General features: G+C 40.5%; 2 protein-coding genes across 12 annotated transcripts in view; both read right to left on the reverse strand.

Moving 5' to 3' along the window:
* Positions 1 to 1,668: 1,668 nt before the first annotated feature.
* Positions 1,669 to 8,081, reverse strand: NEIL2 (nei like DNA glycosylase 2). 8 transcript variants are annotated; one of them, XM_025167133.2, is made up of 6 exons: positions 7,124 to 8,081; positions 6,860 to 6,932; positions 5,787 to 5,992; positions 4,438 to 4,793; positions 3,805 to 4,001; positions 1,669 to 2,852 (listed from the first exon to the last, which is right to left on the reverse strand). In XM_025167133.2, the coding sequence occupies exons 3-6, from the start codon at positions 5,922 to 5,924 to the stop codon at positions 2,533 to 2,535; spliced, it is 1,011 nt and encodes a 336-aa protein (XP_025022901.2). In that variant the 5' UTR covers positions 5,925 to 5,992; positions 6,860 to 6,932; positions 7,124 to 8,081; the 3' UTR covers positions 1,669 to 2,532. The 8 variants fall into 8 exon arrangements, with proteins under 8 accessions (XP_025022901.2, XP_025022902.2, XP_007429059.2 ...); XM_025167134.2 differs by lacking the exon at positions 6,860 to 6,932 and having other exon boundaries at positions 5,787 to 5,869; XM_007428997.3 differs by lacking the exon at positions 6,860 to 6,932.
* Positions 8,082 to 12,676: 4,595 nt separating this feature from the next.
* The window catches only part of GATA4 (GATA binding protein 4), a 69,800-nt gene continuing 63,887 nt past the window's right edge, over positions 12,677 to 18,589 (reverse strand). For all 4 annotated transcript variants that reach the window (XM_088152456.1, XM_088152457.1, XM_025167138.2 and 1 more), the window contains 2 exons: positions 17,681 to 17,829; positions 12,677 to 13,073 (listed from right to left, as the gene is read on the reverse strand). In XM_088152456.1, the coding sequence (XP_088008582.1) occupies positions 12,891 to 13,073; positions 17,681 to 17,829 (332 nt within the window). In that variant the 3' untranslated portion in view covers positions 12,677 to 12,890. The remainder of the gene's footprint in view (positions 13,074 to 17,680; positions 17,830 to 18,589) is intronic.

Raw genomic sequence — 18,589 nt, forward strand, 5'->3', positions numbered from 1 at the left:
ATTGGCTCAACTGAGTAGGCTTCACTTTACATCTTGGCTTCTGGGCTCTTCCCCTCCTTGTGCAGTTAATTCATACTAGCAGTTCTCTGTTGTTTTAAATTGAACAGAGGCCTGATGTTTGGGCAGGTTGGCACATCCCATTTCTTCCTATTGTGAATGTTCAGATTATTTAAGAAGCACCATATGCTAAATGAAACAAAAATGCAATTTTTCTAGCCTTCTTAGTCAATGGAGTCTGCTCTAATTATCTCATGGTATTCTCTGTATTTCTTTTTTTTAAAATATAATTTTATTGAAAGTTTTAAAAACAAGAGTTTAAGAGTTTAAAAACAATTATTGTTGTAATTAATACAAACTAAAATAAAGAAAGGGGAAAAAAAGGAAGAAATAAAAGAAAAAGCTAATGTGCAAAAAAAAGAAAAAAGTAGAAGAAAAATAGAAAAGAAAAAAAGATATAAAGTGGCTTCCAATCTTGTTTATAGCAATTATAAGTACAATTGTAGATGTGTTTCTTTCTCTGATTCTCTTTTTATTTATTGTATTTATTTATTTGTCATATTTATATATGACTGGGCGGCTTTCTCTTTAATCTATCCTATCTAATAGTCCAAACCACAGATCATAAGTTCATTTTTCTGTTTTATAAAAAAAAAGTCCATAAGGGGTTTCCAGTCAGCAATGACGTGCTCTCTGTATTTCAAGGCCAATGGCAATGAGGATGAGGGTGGCTTAGTTTGATGCAGATTCTGAGATTCTGAAGAATGAAACCAAGAACAGTGGAGAGCAACTACATCGTAGAGTAGATTGTGTTGCTCTATAAGTACCGTAAGTAAGTATAAGTAAGTATAAGTACTCCTAAGAGAAAGGTGGCATAGACAAAGGAATAGGATATGTAATAAAAATTTAAAAACAGGGCTCTTTTCAGTCTCTCCTGGAAATCTGTAATCTGTTTACAGACAGACAAACTCCTGGTTTACCATCCCAGCATCTTTCTTCAGCAAACTTCTTGAAATGGAGCTCTGACTTCTAAATTACTGTTTGATTCAACCTCTGCTCCAGAGACTAGTAGCAGTGCTGCACCCTAGCTGCAGGCGCCAAAGTAAAAGCAGAACACTGTAATTTGAAAATTGCCAAATTTCACCAGTTTTTGGCTTTATGATTTACAATCTCATAAGGTTTCAGGCAAGGATATCAACATCTGGTGAGATTTTGCAATCTCATGCGATTTGGGTCATGTTAATTGGGGAGCCTGCTGTGTGATAGGGGACGTATGGGTGCCATGGGGACTCTCAAATATTTCTTTGCCAATCTTTGGGTCATAAACGCTTCATGATGTTAAGTCTCTTAAAAGAAATGTTTGGAGCCACTGGGTTAGACTAGACACCAGGAACTCTTTGACATACAGAATATTACATTTTCCTGGACAAAAATAAATATGTCCTTCCTTCTCAATTCTTGTTTAAGTGATGATGAACACAAAAGGACTTACCTATGGTATACACAAATATCAGTTTGAAATTATTTTAAGTGTCAGAAATTTTCCCAAAAGAATTTTGGAAATTATAGTCTCATGATATATGGCAAATGCTTTGTTAGAGACCTGATTGTTGCTGCATTGTCACTATTCCAATCATGTAAAAATCTGCACAAGAAACATTTCATTCCAACCAACAAGCCATACTTTAATGAAATCCAGGAACTTCGATGTACTCGGGAGCTCTCAGCTTTCAAATAAGCAGGACTCTAAACCTCTTCTCCCTACTAAATCTAGATAAACATTGAATAACTGAGAAAATTGAGCTTTCAAAATACTGTCACTGTGTTATTAGTAACTTCAGATCTTTGGTTTATTTTGATCTTAACACTTAACACTAAACAAATCAGATTCTGGAATCAGGTTCTACCTTACCATTCCTCACAGCCAAATCCTATTCCTTTTTTTTTTTTTTTTTATGGCATACCAATATTTCAGGCCAACTATAAATAGATTCCTTATTTTACAAATCCAAACTCCTTGGCATAATCTTGATCCCTTATCCTATATTACAACATTACATATGATGCAAAATATTGTCTCATTACAATATTGGTAACAAAGAAATATATTTGAAATGAGGCATTCCTATAATAAAATGATAATCTGGGGGGAAAAAACAACACTTGGCTTTGTATAAATCAAAGACAAGCATGGCCCAAACATAGAGGGCATTCCTGTCACTAGGTTGGTGGCAGCCATTCCCCCTCTCTCCAAATAACTTCATCATTGGTAGCAAGCTTCATCTTAGGTGCTGCATTTGCAGATCTTGAATCATCTTCATTAACTGCAAATCTTCAGGTATTACCTAAACAGCTACTGGATTGTGGAAAGCGAACCTAATGACTTGAGTAGAACAAGCCACAAGGTACATAGTTGCAAATCTTAAATCCCTGTAAGGGACTGCTGGGCTTGCAAGTTCTCTGTTGCAATTGTGGGCTTATTCCCTGGTTCCCACATCATCTCTTGAAGTTATACAACCAGAGAGACTGAGCAACTCAGGTGCCTTGTGCAAGAGGCATATCCATCTCTTCAGGTGGCACTCGAGGCTGGCATTGTGGACACCACCAGGTAAGTCTTTTCAACCCATCCGGTGGTCCAAATGTTGCCTTCCTTACCTCATGCCCCTCGGGGCATTTATCTTTCATATAAATCTGTAACTGCAATCTTTGTCTTTGCAGCTTGTTGTGGAGCCACGCCAAGCTGAACTGAACAGCATGATCAAGCAAAGATTTGAGGTCTGAGGATTCCAAAGAGGAGCCAAGGGAAAGTGGATGGATCCTTGCCAGATACAGGGCTTCATTTTTAATGACATTTCCTAGAGGAGAGAAGAATTCAGGAGAAAGTGGACACTGGAGAGACTATAATGGAAGTGAAAAAAGCAATCCTAATGCTAAGGGTCAGCCTTCGCAATCTTACAGGCATCTTTGATTACAACTCCCGTCATTCCTAACAAATTGTCAAGAGGGCTGGGAATCACAGGAACTATATATAGTTAAGAAAGGCCGCTGCAGGGCAGGGTGAAAACCTAAAACTAGAAAAATCCAGGTTCTGATTTGAACTCTGTCATGAACCTTCATGGATCAGTTGTTCTCTCTAGCTTATCCTATCTCAGAGGGGTTATCAAGAGGATAATATGAATATGTTCCTTGTTCTCGTTTTGTTTGGTCCGGGAACTTGCAGATAGACAGACAGACAGACAGACAGTCGCATAAAAACATACACTGCTGTGAGCTACCTGGGGAAGCTGTAGGGCAATTAGAAAACTTTTTAGGCAGTGGGCATCATTATGTTATTTCACACATCCTTGCTGTCTTCATTAGGGGTTTTATGAAGTTATAATTCCTTTTCATTGTACCATGCATGATTTACTGTACTGTATCCTTGTAAGCCACTGAGAGTCATCAGATTGTGGCAGGGTATAAGCTTAATAAATAAATCCATTCATTATTCTGGATGTCAAAAATGTAAAAAAATAAAACATGTAATTCTCATTTTTTTATAAATGGTAGAGATGTGGGTGCCATTTCCGCATGTGGTACGGCCCCTGCTCCATTACTGACCCTCAATGTAATGCTTAAATAGCTGTTAAGGCTCCCTTTTTAAGTCAATTCATTTGCAAAATTCAGTCTTCTTCAATGGAATAGCCTCTGCTGCCCTACTGGATTACAATCCCTGCATATTTTTCTCCCATTATATATCCCAAAGTTAAGCATTATGCAAAAGTTTATCTTGGTATCAGAAATTAACAGATGCAATTTTGAACCTACCTATTCCTGAGAAATAACTTTGGTTCAGGAGCACATAACACACAGGAATATCTTTTGCAAGGACCTCCAAAGCCCGTTCCCGGTCAAACTCCAGGCTCAGGATATCAGTCGCTGGCTCAGTGGTAGGAGAAGAGCACTGCTGAATGCGGCAATTATAAAATACCAGGAAGCCCCCAGCATCAAAATGCAGAACCAGCCTAAATATCCAAAATGAAAACAAACACTGATTAATTTAGAGCAGATGAGCACAGCCTGAATCTCGTGGGCCCTATGTGACCGTGAAAGCTTGGGGCATTACCCCCAAAGCCTTACTAAATTGTAGGTTTTAGTGTAACAGAATAAGAAAAAATAGTAAATGCATGATAGAGAGTCTCTAACTGATTTCTTAATAACTTAAAATTAGTTAATTGATTGACTAAATGCAAAGGGAGTCGAGTTTACTTTTCTTCTGGTTGCAGCCACCATTTTAGAGGGCAGCATACCATCTAAAATAAAATGTAATTCTTACCCCGGAAAAAGTTGCATGTTTTTGCTTTACAAAAACAATTGAGCCCTGTTGACCTACTTCCAGAAGAAAAAGTCCAGCTATAGCAATAGCATATGACTCCCTTTGTAAACCTCCAAAGTGCTAACCTGGGAATTGGATCTTTCCAGTCGCCTTTTTTGTTTGCCTTATTAGCCCTTGCAAACTCATCAGCTCGGATGCTTCCAAACAGACCAAAGTGGAAACGGAGCCATTTCCAAGTGTGCCCATTATTATTATCCATATCAGACGCCAACCAACTTGCTAACTCTTCTTGTTGATAGCACTGAGGACTGCAGATTTCAGCTTCATTTTCTTTCAGGCCCTGGAGAAAGGAACTGCTTCCAGGCATGGCCAGCCTTTGACTGGCAGACCTGTGTTCAGACAAATCCAAGGGTATACTGTCCTGGCTGGGCATTAATTCCTCCTTGGTGCCAAAGGCCAAAAACAAGTTCTTCCCATGGACCTGGAAAAAAAAATTCATTTAAAACATATCATATCCTATTCCATGTTCTCCAGATTAGTAACCCTGGCAGAACTTGTTTAAAGGAGATTGCATCGTGTGTAGGCTGGGGTAATGGTGGTTGTAAATAAATAACAAGACTGAACCTAATGTTGGCACCAGTTATATTAGACTGGAAGAAGCTAAATGGGAACAAGTTCGGTGTTGTTTAAAAATCTAGAGATACGAGACTCGTTTATTTGTATTTTATTCCTTCTTGCATTCCTTCCTTCCTTCCTTTTTATTCCTTCTTCTTGCCTTCTTTTTATGTTTGTTTATATATCTTCCTTAATGTTTAATAAAAATGAAGAAAAAAGAGAGAAAAAAACCCAGATGAAACCTTTAACTAACAGAAGGGTTTGGGCATGTTTTGAGCTGTGAAGCAGGTATTCAGGCTGGGAGAGTCCACCTACTAGGGCTCCCATAAAATAGGCCCAGCACGTAATTCTTGTTAGGGTTTCTTAAACCAAAGACCAGCAACACAGCACCCAGAAGCAGCAGAACGTACATAGCATCCTTACATGACAGTCATGGACATCCCAAAGTATTATTTTTTTCATTACATTTCAAAAATATCTGGCATCTTGCAAGAGCACCAGATCTCTTGGGATTTACATATTCCAACATGAGATCTTGCACACAGACGCTGAAATCTTGCCAAGACTTCGGTAAAAAATTTTTAAAAATTGGGGGGTGCAGTCCCCAAAAGGTGACCAACCATTATATTAACCATTTTTGCCAAAACCATACATGAAATGGAATAATAATCAAGTCTCTAATTTCCCTGGAGCAAAGAGCTGCCCCTTGTAGCTTTGCTGAGTTGTAATATTTTGTATATGTTAATGATGTCATATGCTATATAAACTTTTAATGATGACAATGTTGGCAAAACAGCATTAATAAATAAATGGAGTGTACTATAAAAAAGTTAAATATTTATTATATAGAAAGACTCACTTGGGTATCCCACAGTGTCAGTGTTTTCAGATCATCTGGATTGATCTGTCTAGTGCTTCCTCCCACTCTGGATACCACCTGCCCTACAAAGGGAGAACATAGAAGCTGGAACTTCTTTACAGATGGGCCTTCTGGCATTGCTGCAGGAGCACAAAAACTGGGGATGACAGCTGAGTTCCTGAGGCTCCAGGCAGTCAAGCTCAAGGCTGAAAGAGTGTTGGGAAAAAGTGGTTAAAAATGCCATTCTGTGCAACAGAATGTCTCCTCCCAGGATGGCCTCCAAGCTTGTGGCCTGAACAAGAATGTCCTACACAACACAAAGACTTGCAATAAAGTGGCAGTCCCTAAAATAACAAGAAATTAAACTTTTTTTTAAGCCTATTCAAATCAGTTGGATTTCCCTTGACTAATATAAGTCCCATTAATTTGTACTAATCCACTTCTAAGTATGATTAAGCCTGGAACCAAGCCACACAATTGTGTGATCCCCCACAATTGTGTGATGGGAAGCCAAGCCACCAATTTCATCAGAAGCTTCAGTGAGACGCCTGGAGAGGCAGAAATGGCAATATCGCTGGCACTCCCTCGCTAATTCTCTGTCTTCTAACACAGAAAATACATTCAGCCAAGAAAGATTGCTAAAGCTATAGGATAAAAATGAAAATACCAGATTGTAATAAACAGTGGACTGTTGCATTTTGGGAGTTTTGCACAGCTTCTGAGAGGGTTAGTATCTCAGTGTCTCTCAACCTTAGCAATTTTAAGATGTGTGGACTTCAATTCCCAGAATTCCCCAGCCTGCATGACCAATATCCCCATCTTGAGCAGCGACAGCCTCAACAAAGATGCTTTTCCTCACTGAGCGTACAAGAATGGTACCATGCCCCGCCTCCAAACATGGAAAACATCTGGTTTTGGTGTGGCCCATAACATTTTTAACAGAAATGCGTGCCAGCCTATTGTACCAACAACTATCCTAGGTTGCTTGTTGACCCTTATTGATAGGCACTGGCATGCCGCCGACACCAAAGATTCTTCTTTATCAACCAAGAGCGGATTGAAAATACATTTACTTTGGTATAAGCTTTTGTGGAATACAGTTCACTTTCAGTACTTATTTGGAGCATTACACCGGAAGAGGCGTGCCTGCAACACAAACGTAAATACATATGTGAAGGCACCTGAAAGTTGTAACAGAAGAACAAAGGCGTACATACATAGGCGCGCGCGCACGTTGGAAGAAAATGAAATTGGTACAATCAACGATAAAAGAATACTCAAAGTTATTTCCCTCTGTAAGATTTATTTTAAAGTAGGGGGACTTGGAGCTACCAAACCTGTCTTGGTTCTGATCGCTTCCTTCCTTTCCAAGCTGACTTTCTTCCACCCGCTTCCCGTCTTCTCTGTCTCAAACGAACTACAGTATCTCGGCAGACCTTTTCAGCAGAGAGCCGAGCGGCCCCTCTCCATCGATCTCTCCGCAGCCCATCCTACCTGCGAGGAACCATTTAACTGGGGCTGAGCGAGAGCCCTGGAAACCTACTTACGCTCCCCAGTTCCTCGTTCGCTTTCTTGAACTGCGAGAGAAAAAGCGAGGCATAGATGTAATCAGTGTAATCGTGCATCATCGTGTTTTCACAACTCGCTAAAAGTGGCAAGGTGCAGATACATTTGCACAAGAAGCAACACTTGGTTAGCATGAACTTTGGTTAGTTTTGCAGGTTGTGTGAATGTAGCCGCAATGAGAGAATTTTTTTTTTTCCTGGTTGATAACCTTTGTGTTTAAAAATGCTGGCACATCAGACTGAATCTCTCTGATTGGCAAATCTATCTTTTCCTTAAATGGACAAAACTCTTTTTTAAAAAAAGTGCTAACTTATTTACTAGCATGTGCAGATTTTCCTGTCTCACAGGAAGCATTCTTTTAAGATGAAGAAGAGGCTTCAGGGTGTGCACAATATGCCCGTGCCAAAGCTGCCTTTAAAAAAGAACACACAGAGTTTTGGAAGGATCATGTTGGAGAAGGCTCTTAAGACTACCCTGGACAGCCAACAAAACAATTGGATCATCAAACAAATCAACCCAGTTCTCATTCGAGGCACAAATGACTAGGCTCAAATCATCCTACTTTGGACACTTATGGAGAAGGCTTTAATGCTGGGAAAGGTGGAAGAGGACAACCAGCAGCAAGGTGGATGGACTCAAGTTACAATGGTGATTGGTGCACCATTGGAAGACCTGAAGGACCAGGTTAGAGATAAATCTGTGGAGTCCTTGGGGTTCTCTGAGCTTGGTTCTTTTCTTGCAAACATTTCATTACCCGGCTAGGTAACATCTTGCCACTGTGCACTGAAGATGTTACCTAGCCGGGTAATGAAACGTTTGCAAGAAAAGAACCAAGCTCAGAGAACCCCAAGGGCTCCACAGTTCAACCCTGAGCTACACATAATTGCCTCCATTGCTAGAGATAGATCATCATGGAGAAAAGCTATCTATGTGGTTGCTAAAAGTTGACACCAACTTGATGGCACATAATCACTCAATTAATTTGGAAGGATCAAAATTGCTGAACTTTGAACCTTGGAGATTTTGTGTCTTCTTTTTCTTCCAGCATTTTACAGCCTTTAGATAGACAGGTAAGCAAGTGAAGTTTTCTCTTCACTGGAACTCAATACACAGATTGTTTCATCTGTTGCATTTCAGCCTACAATGAACTGTAGAAATCAATGAATGTGTATTCTCAGTGAAAGTTCCATCCTCCCCCAAGTGTGCAATTCTGTGTTGAGAACTGAGAGTAAAATTCAGATCACCACACTTCACCAAGGAGGTGCTAGAAAGTGTGAGCAGAATGGTGAAGGGGCTTGGAGCAAATCCCCTGTGATGAAAACACAGAGAAAATAGATCAGGGTTAGTTTTGGACAGCCTTAAAAAGGGACTGGGCAAATGTATAGAACATTAGGCTATTAGTGGCTGTATTCAAACAACACACAAAGTATAAACCATATTACAAATGGCTAAGATAAAGCCAGACAGAGCATGTTATGCCTTAGCATGTTGAGTGAACCATGAGATCATATCAGCCTATGATTTGTTATCTTGGACTTACTAGCACAGGTGTCTGTTTCTAACCATAGTGATGCCAAAGTGCTCCCTTGCCTTTTGTGATCCTAGCCCCTATTATTGGCTATAGTTTACAGCAAGAGGAGGCAACCTACACAGCTTCAAATGTTGCTGAGCCAAGGGTCTCAACATTCTTCAGCACCTGCTATATCAGGCAGGGCTGTTGGAAGTTGTATTTCCACAACAATTGGAATGCCGCAAGTGTCTACTATGAGTGTGGTATGAAATAGTGAGTGACTATTAGTCATTATGGATAGGTGCCATTGCTCTGATGTCATGCTTATGCCCTTTCCACTAGTTGCTGTCTGTGTGAGCAGAACTATGGACTAGAAGGGCCTTTGGTATGATCAGGAAAGACTCTTGTAACGGTCAACTCCTTCCAGTCAAGTCTAAGCAATTTTCTTGGAAACACTATGGAATTGGTCTTTTGCCTTCTGGGAGTTTGCTGGCTTCCCACTCCAGCCTACTGCTCTGGGATTTCCTGATGGTCTCCCTTTCAAATAGCAATCCAGACTGATCTTGCTAAGTTTCCAGGTGCAGATGTTAGCCAGATGTTCTCACCTACTGGAGCTCTGCCTTCTTACATTACGCTATCAGATTTCTTACCACAGTGCAGTGGTAGAATTTGCTTCCCCTGCAGCAAACCACAGGATTCAGTTCCAATAGCAAAATCCTATGCATTTTTATTCAGAACCCAGTTGCTTTATGCTCAGTAGGGCTTACTCCCTAATAATCAGCTTCAGATAGCCCTGTAGCAATTTATTGATGCCTTGGGAGCAAATCAGAGACAACAGATTACTAAGCAGAAGTACTGTGTACAAATTAGAAAAATAAGATAATTTATGTAGGCATGCAAGTGACACAATCTTGTTTGGAAAGGATTGCTGGACTGTATGTTTAAATTATATTTTCAAATAATTTTGTATGTTTATTGTTGGATACCAATGTATTATTCAATCCTGAAGATATTGTTCAGAGGTAGAACTGGTAATTCTAATGTTGCTATCTTCTACTCCCTGCTGCTGGAGCCCAATCCTTACAAGTAGGAGAATTAAAAGTGGAATATATGTGTGTTTGGATTAGGATAGTGCCAGACAGGACAGTTTTGCACATGAATGTTTCACAGTTTAGGTTGCTAAGTGATGTGGTCATTAAGCAAATCATTACATGACTAGACCCAATTTTATGACCATTTTTGCGATGGTTAAGTGAATCACCGCAGTCATTAAGTGAATCATGCAGTTCCCCATTCATTTTGCTTGCCAGAAGCTGGCTGGGAAGGTCGTAAATGGTGATTGTGTGACCATGGGACGCTGTAACATAAGTGCGAGCTCCTTGCCAAGCGCCTGGATCAAGATCATGTGACTGCGGGAGTGCTGTGACTGTCATAACTTCGGGCACCAGTCATAAGTCACTTTTTAGCGCCATTGTAACTTCGAACGGTCGCTACACAAATGGTCATTAAGTGAGGACTAGCTGTATAAGGGATGTGTATGATATTTTAGACGAGTTTTGGTATACAAGCAGTGCAATCTGAACAAAATAATCAAAATGAATACCCAAAATCTGAGTCAGGCTAGGGCTGCCATAGATCTAAACTTAAAGATCTAAACATCCACTGGATGGTAGCAAAGAGATTTAGAAAATTTTTTGTAAAGGCCCCAATCCATCTCTTTTCCATCATCCCCATAACTTCTAAAGTTGAGATGCTTGGGATCAAGCCAGGGAACTTCTGCATGTCATTTATGACCCAACAGTTTTAAATTGCTATGGAAGATTTAGTCATAAATCCAAATTCATTCATGGACTGCTGCTTGTTCTAAACACTTCCAAACTACACCTGAAGGGGCAATCATGTGCAAAACACAAAAGTTCTGAGGATGAACATTACAATTTTACTGATGATTACACACAAAGCTTTATTTCTGTTAAACCAGATAAGGAGTTTTAGAATTCCTCTGTATTTTGCAGTAGTTTAATTATTTCATGGCAGGTATAACTTAACTTCTTTCAACACCAATATTGAACAATGACAATAATCAAAATGTTAAAACACACGGATTACTACTCTCCCTGCCTTGAAAAGATAAATTGTTGCCTAATCCAGGTCTGCACCACTTGTGGCCTAAAAAAACAGTACCAGTCCACCATCCAGAATCTCAGGGACTGGTAGTAGTCTTACATATTCACTCAAATGGTTTGTCCATCTAGCCCAATATAGTCTGCTCTGGTTAACTGCAACTCTCCTGTCTTTCAAGCAGAAATCCATTATTGATACTCCTTTTGTTTTTGGAGATGGTAGAGCCTGAATCTGAAAAGCCAGCTGAACTGTTTATTTCCCTTGGGAATGTCAGATTATCTGGGAATTCACCATCCGTGGAAAATGGGATGGGCAAAGTTGCCAACTGATCAGAAAAAGATGGCATGTCCTTTCTTGTACCATTAACAGTGCTTTTATCTGAAGCATTTTTTTTCTAGGCATAGTGAAGATGAGCATTAGCAGCATCTGGATTCAAAGCAGCTATTAAAAGTAAAAGAGTATTAAGAGAGTGAGATTGAATGAAAACAAGTGTCAATCCTGCCACTGGGTCATGTTCAACTTGGTCATAAATACAAAATCTTTTGTTTAATTTTTATTTAATACTGGCACCATGCTTAATATTAGACAGAAAGCAGAGCTTCAGTTCAAATTATTTGCTTGCCCATTACCCCTGCAATATTCTGAAATGGGTGCCTGCTAATCTATGGTCACACATTCCAGCTGTACTTGACAACAATCTATCTGCAAGACTGTATGAATCACGGAGAATCCTTCTTTCAACTGGATGCCAGGGGAAACACTATGAGATGGTTGCTTCGAAAGGAAAAATAGATTTATTAATAGCAAAGGAAGGGGGTTAATCAAGTTGACAGAAAAGCAATTAAATTAACACCAATGTACTGCTGGCAGTCATAAAATTGCTGGATCCACAAAATTCCTCCTAAAATCCACCAGCCATGATTACAGCTATGTTTGAAGACAAAACCTGTTGCTTCTGTTCCACACTTAGAAAAATGCTGGAGTCTTCCCTGGATCTTTTTCTGAAGCCTTCAATTCAGCATTGATTGCAGAATTTGCCAACCACAGCACCTCCTTTTTCTTCTAGCTTCTTATGGGCCACTCTCCTTGAACTAGAATAAATTCATTTGAGTTTCTTACTATCAAAGATATTAAATTTTGGTCAGTTTCTGTGGGGAAGGATATTTTTTATAATCAAAATGGGAAACAGAGAACCAAAATCCAAGCCTATGCCCGCAACTAGACTGTTTTTCATTCTTCTTTCCCAAGATGCTAGTCATCCTCCTCTTGAGGCTTTAAGTTAGCAATTGGATGGATAGCTATCACATCCCAGGAAATCAGATCTTGCATGAAGGCCACCAGCTCTTGATCCCTATGATACAAAGTTTAGGGATATTGCTGGTTTATATATGACCAGTTTTTTGTTTTACTTTTTTTCTCTCTCTTTTAAAAATCTCCATTCTATTTTTTATGGGCTGGCTCATACACGTATGTTCATTCCTCCATTTTTCAAAAGATGACTGAAGACTGAACATGTGGAAAGCTGCCGTTGCAAATTTGCATTCACACTTATACACACCCTTCGCATTTACACACACGTATACAAACATACCATGGGATATTACATTTCTCCAGGATTATGTATAAACATGTAATATTGATGTCCAAGTTATCTAGAGCATTTCTTAAAGAGAACTTGGCAGTTTTGATGACAGTATTTAAGGCAGCTGTGATTCTAGGCCATGAGCAGGCCAAAGCAATTTGGAATGGTTCTTCTAAGACCAGAACTGGACAAAACGAAGGGTGGGAGGGAGAAACAAGAAAAAAAAAAAAAGAACAAATGGCATTGCTTGACTGTTGCCCATAGCCTTTGAGTCCCAGGCCTGGTAACCCCCTTAGAAGAGGGTGAAGGGGGCAGAAGTTGGTTAAGCTGTGATGATGTCTCCATGTGTTTCCCCTAAGACTAGGCTGTTCCAGGAATCTTGCTTGGAGCTAGGCTGAGGAGACTGATTGATGGCTGCTTGGTAAGCCTGTGGGGAAAGTTTGAGAGTAGACACAGTGGAGTGAAGAGCAGGTCCATGCCCAGACATTGCCGCAACAGAGAATGCCTAGTGGGGAGAGGGAAAAGAGAAAAAAATCCATAAGAGATAATAATGGGGAAGGGAAAGGTCAAACAATGATGCTATCTCATCATTTGTCTGTAGCAGACTCCTACAAACTGGTGTCTTCCAGAATGTATGGACTACAATTTCACTCCATCAGAGAACTGGGTAAAAAAACATACACCCTGAAAATTTTTATTACTTTCCCTGGAGATCTCTGAAATGGAGGGTAAGATATACAGCTGAAGTGTGGAGCAGGCAGTAAGCTAAACTTAATAGTAGGGATAGCTGGGCTGTCCCAGGCTGGGAGCTTGAGATACCTGGCAAAAGTTGTTTTTTAATCCGTCCTCTAGGGGATGCCTGGTTGGATGAATGGACTAGAGCAAATGCTTACCAGAGCTGTGGGTACCACTCACCTCTGTACAGATGGACTGGGTGGATAAGCAGTCTATCCACCCAGATAGATGGGTGGATCTATCCATCCATAAGAGTTTAGTGAGATGGTGCGGTGACTATGGTTTGGTTTCTAAAGTTATAAATAAGGTCTAAGGTTGAGGATTTCCCTCATTTAGCATCTTTTTTGTTTGTTAATTTGCTTTTTTATGTGCCTCTGTTTGTCCCATTTCCCTTCCCCAGTCCGCACCACATTTTGTACCAGTTTGTATTAGGAGAAGGAATTTATTAATGGGTATGTGTGTTTTATCTTCCTCTAGTTGTCCTGGTGCCTTTCTTCCAGCAGTATGGAGAAGAGGGAGATATAATGGAAGGGGAAGAGGCATAACTGTGAAGAAAGGTAACACCCATTCAGTGATAATGGTTGGTTCCTTCCTTCTCCTAGGGTAGTTTGGGAAGCCAGATCAAATTACCAGAGTTCTTGGCATTTATCTTGTTGAAATGGGGTCCATTTCTAATAAAACATGATAACATTTGTGGCCATTTATGAAGGGCCTTTTATCTGTGTTTGTAGAGTCACAGCAGGTTATAGCAGAGGGGCCTATTTGGGTCCATTTACTGCCAGCTGGCTATGCCATAGAGGAGTAGCACAGTTCCATTAGTCAAAGAAGCATGTTATGATAGTTCATAAGGGTAACATTTTCCTTTCCAGGTCCACATCTGGGGCCTTACTAGCTTTGATGGTATATGTACCTTGTTTTGAATATGTAGTCAAATGAAAGCAGAGATTCTGCTGGTGACTGGCTGCCCCCCCACCCCCACCTCGCAAAATCCCTAACTAAAGCTGATATAAGTGGACTCAGAGGTAGTAATGGAGTTCCCATACCTTTAGGTCTTGTGAAGACTTCAACATTACTACTGTGGTTGCTTTAACAGGTGCCACTTAGGATTTTATAGCTTCCGTGAACTCCATACAGGTTATTTCAGTGCCTACCAATGAGGCAGCTCATATCTTCAATATGTCTTCTATTTGAAAGGGAGTAGTCCAAATTCAAGGAGCCTAGCAATAATATTCTTCCATGGATGAACCACTACCTGTAAGATTTGGTCTGCTGCAGCACATTTCCCATTTCAAGGGCAAGGACTAAAGTGGATTGGGACATACACAGAAGGTGATGTATCCTCTTGGAGCCCAAGCAGTTCTGGGGGATTTTTTTTTTTAACCTGGCCAGCCATTCTATCAGCAGCTTGGTTGAGACATGGAATACTAAGTCTTGCTAGTTCTTGATATGTGGCTCCTAAGTGTCCCCTGACCTGTGTTGGAGCACGTAGTATGCCATGTTTTATAAAACAGCTACAAGCAATGAAATGAAATCGCAGGTGGCCTAAGCGCTTAAGGCATAGGTCCAAGAGCATAATCAGCAGACTTATCTTAAGATCTATCAAGCAAACAGAGAATAGAAGCAGCACTGGATCTCCTCTCTTATTGCACCTACAGCCAAAAGCCTGAGATCGCTCTTTCAGGTTGTTGGGCAGATCACTGAGCCTTCAGTGGCTCTAGCTTCCATCTGAGTTCCACCGTGAGCAATGTGAGTAGTTTTTCAAAACAGAATTGCTCAGATTCATGTAGGGCTTGAAAGCGATACTATGCCTAGGATATCCACAATATCATTTAATGACATTCAGATTAGTTTATGGTTTGTCTCCTGAAGAAATGGGTAAAGTTCTTGGAACTATTTGTACCACTACTTGTGTATTGGATAATCCCATTGCCAGTCATCACTGAGATAATTAATATAGTAGAAGGAGTGGTTACTCATTCCAGGGGTTGAATTTCAGGAATTAGGAGAAATGCCTGTTTTGGTTGAAGGTGCATTCCTGCCTAATTTAAAGGCTTGATATCTGGGTCCTTCTGTATCTAGCACTGATGCTGGCAGCCACATAAAATCAGTGACAAAGAAGGCCTTTCATTAGCTTCCTCTGATAAACCAACAGCATCCTTACCTATGGGAGAGTATCCAGATTTCAGTGACTCGTACACTGGCAATCTCAGTGCTCAATTATTGTTATATGCTCTTTGTGAGGCGTAATGTGGCAGTACAAGTAGCAAGTAGGATGCCTCAAACTTAACGCATAACGTCCATGTTAAAGTAACTTCACAGGTTGCTTCCAAGACTATTCTACAGGGGTTACGATGGTGTATACATGCCTTAGGACTAAACTACTGCCTATACAGTGGTACCTCAGGTCACGAACTTAATTCGTTCCGCGACCCGAATCAAATTTTCCCATAAGGTTCAATGTAAATACGGTTAATCCGTTCTGACCCCTCTGAATTTGGTCGCCAACCGATTTTGGTTGCGTCCCGAATCAAATTTTCCCATAAGGTTCAATGTAATTACGGTTAATCCGTTCTGAACCAGATGTAGTTTTTGTTTAAAACCACAAAAATATGAAACAAAATACAGTACAGTGTAGTACGAAGAGAGAGAACGCTAACCTTGCTCGAGGCGACCTCTGGCGTGGAGGACAGGAAGGCGGGTGGGGAGGTGGTTATTGCTTGGAGGGAGAGTCCCCCTCCCTACAGGAACCCACGACCATGTGTCACAGCAGGGAAAATGGCTGCGGATCCTGTTCATCACCCGATGCGGAGTTTGCGGACGGAAGCAAAATTTTGCGAACAGTGCTGTTCGTGACCCGAATTGGTCATGAACAGAAGCGTTCATGACCCAAGGTACCACTGTACTTATACGGTTTGCCCTACATTATTAAATTATCAAAAGAGCATCTTTTGCAAGTCTCATTGGAGGTATATTTGTGATCTCTGGTTAATTCTGCCTTCACCATGGCAGGCCCCATGCTGCTAAAAAAAATTGGAGCTGAAGCCTTATTATAATTTAGGAGGGGGCTCAAAATATACTTGTTTATCAAGGCCTTTTAACAGTTTCAGCTGTGTCACTTCTTTTAACTATTTCAAAATGTGTTGTTTTAATTATATGTTTAGATTTGTCTTAATTGTATTTCTGCTACTGTAGCTGTATTTCTGTAACAGTGAGCCATCAATAAATTTTCAGAATTCCAAGCCACATTGCCATCCAGTTGGGGATGGCTGTTCTACAATCTGTCTCTCTACTCCATCAGCTTACCAAACATGATATAGTGGAGCCTTCCCCAATCAAGCAACCTATGGTTACCCATGCTGGGTGGGGATGATAGAAACTGTGATCTGCCACATGTGGAAGGCAAACAGTTGGGGATGGGGAAGGCTGACATAGTGGCTACCTGAATTCCCTTAAGCTTCAGAAATTTACTAAAATTCCATTGTGGGCAAATCTATATAGTTGTCTGCTGCCCTCTCTTGCCCCACCTTCTGTATTCACATCTGGAATACTGATCATTGCAACAGGTGGGGTGGATGATAGGAACAGGGAAAGGTGGGAGAAAATACAGATATCTCTTCTTTCTTTCCACCAGCATACACAGCATACAAATAAAATGAAAAGGCTATCGGAACCAGCATGGCATAGCATTTAAGGTGTTGGACTGGGGAGATCCAGATTCAGGTTTAAGTTCAAATCCACCTTCAGCCTGGAAACTCACTGTGACTTTGGGTCAGTTGCTATCTCTCAGCCTTAGAAGGGTGTTGATGTGGATAGAATTTAAAGTAATGTGTGCTATATATGCTATTGTCTATTTCTGGATAAAAGATAAAATATAAATCTTAACTAATCAATCAATAAAACATCTGAAGAGCTTTTTGCCCCAAGTTTATTTTAAAAATAAAGAACCCCAAGAAGGGACAAGAGGGACTTTGAAGTGGCCCATCAATAATTATAGTTCCTGGATAACATGAGGATGTATGTAAATCATCTGGTCAGTCTTCTCCATTAGAGAGAGATATCTTGCATCTGGTGAGATGCAGAATAGGGAAAGTTACCTTAATGTTGAAGGACTCTGATTATGCAACCATTTCTTTACAACTTTAAAATATGCAGGTGAGTGCGGGAGTTCTACCAACAAGCATGCCATGGGATGCTGAAGCTTTAGCTCAACTCTGTCTGTTGTAATCCTTAGTAAAGGACTGTTAAGAAACTAGGAAACCAGAGAGGAAACCACGTGTATTTGACTTTGAATTCCTTGATGGAAAGACAGAATACAAATGAGTGTCAATAACAATGACAAGATGTCACTGTATTCTTTTGCATAACAAAAAGCTTCACCTGAGAAATAGGGCTTGGGTGTCCATAATGAGATGAGATCCCTGGTTCTGTCTTGATGGGGCGCATTTCTTCAGCAGTAGTAGTGGTAGTTGTGCTGGTGCAGGTGGCTGAGCTAATGGCAGAGGGAAGGCTTTCATTGCTGGCTGATCCTAGGATGGGAGGTGGAAAAGGGAGGGAAAAACTGTTAAACCAGGTCTGTCCTGAGACTTTACCCAAAAACTGAACTGTTGGCTACTGTTGCTGCTGAGATAAAAAGGCACATTATATAAGAAAAGGCCAAATGGATCTTCATCAGAAGGGTTTTCAGAACTAGAACATCATGACAATAGAAGAGGGGGAAAGTTGCTGTGAATTATATTTCCTATCAGCTCCAACTGAGGGATGATAGCAGTTATAACTGTGTAATGCATGGAAAACAGGTGTATCACAAGTATTAGTCATAATAACTGACTTTGCCTCTGGGTTCCAAGATTGCTGAATGTTAGCTGTTTGGGACCAGGAGGAGGGAAACAAAATGCCCTGCTTATGAGCTTTGCTGAAGATTATCTAGCCTCAGTCAGAAACAGGATGTTGGACAAGACTGATCTTGACTAAGCAGGACTATTTTAATGCACTTATGGAGTAACATACTCTGTTAAGGCTTTTTGCTTGGAAGAAAAATACAAGTACCTTGCTATGGCGTGCCAGAAGGTGTTGACATTCAACTCTTAGAAGCTCTAGTCAGCATGTTAAGTAATGACTCTATATGAGTTGATGCCAAGGTACCTGCAGGACCCCCTTCTCCTAATGGAATTGGCCTGTCCAGTACACTCTTACTGGGGAGAAGTTTTGGTAATACTCCACCAATGAAGTAAGGGGAATGGAGGGCGTGCTGTTTCTCAGTTGCTGCTTGGCCTTGGGGAATACTTC

This window comes from Python bivittatus, unplaced genomic scaffold (genome assembly GCF_059951505.1).
Source record: "Python bivittatus isolate LINGU-HERP-01145 unplaced genomic scaffold, Pbiv_v1 ctg000690_np1212, whole genome shotgun sequence".
Lineage (NCBI taxonomy): Eukaryota > Metazoa > Chordata > Lepidosauria > Squamata > Pythonidae > Python > Python bivittatus.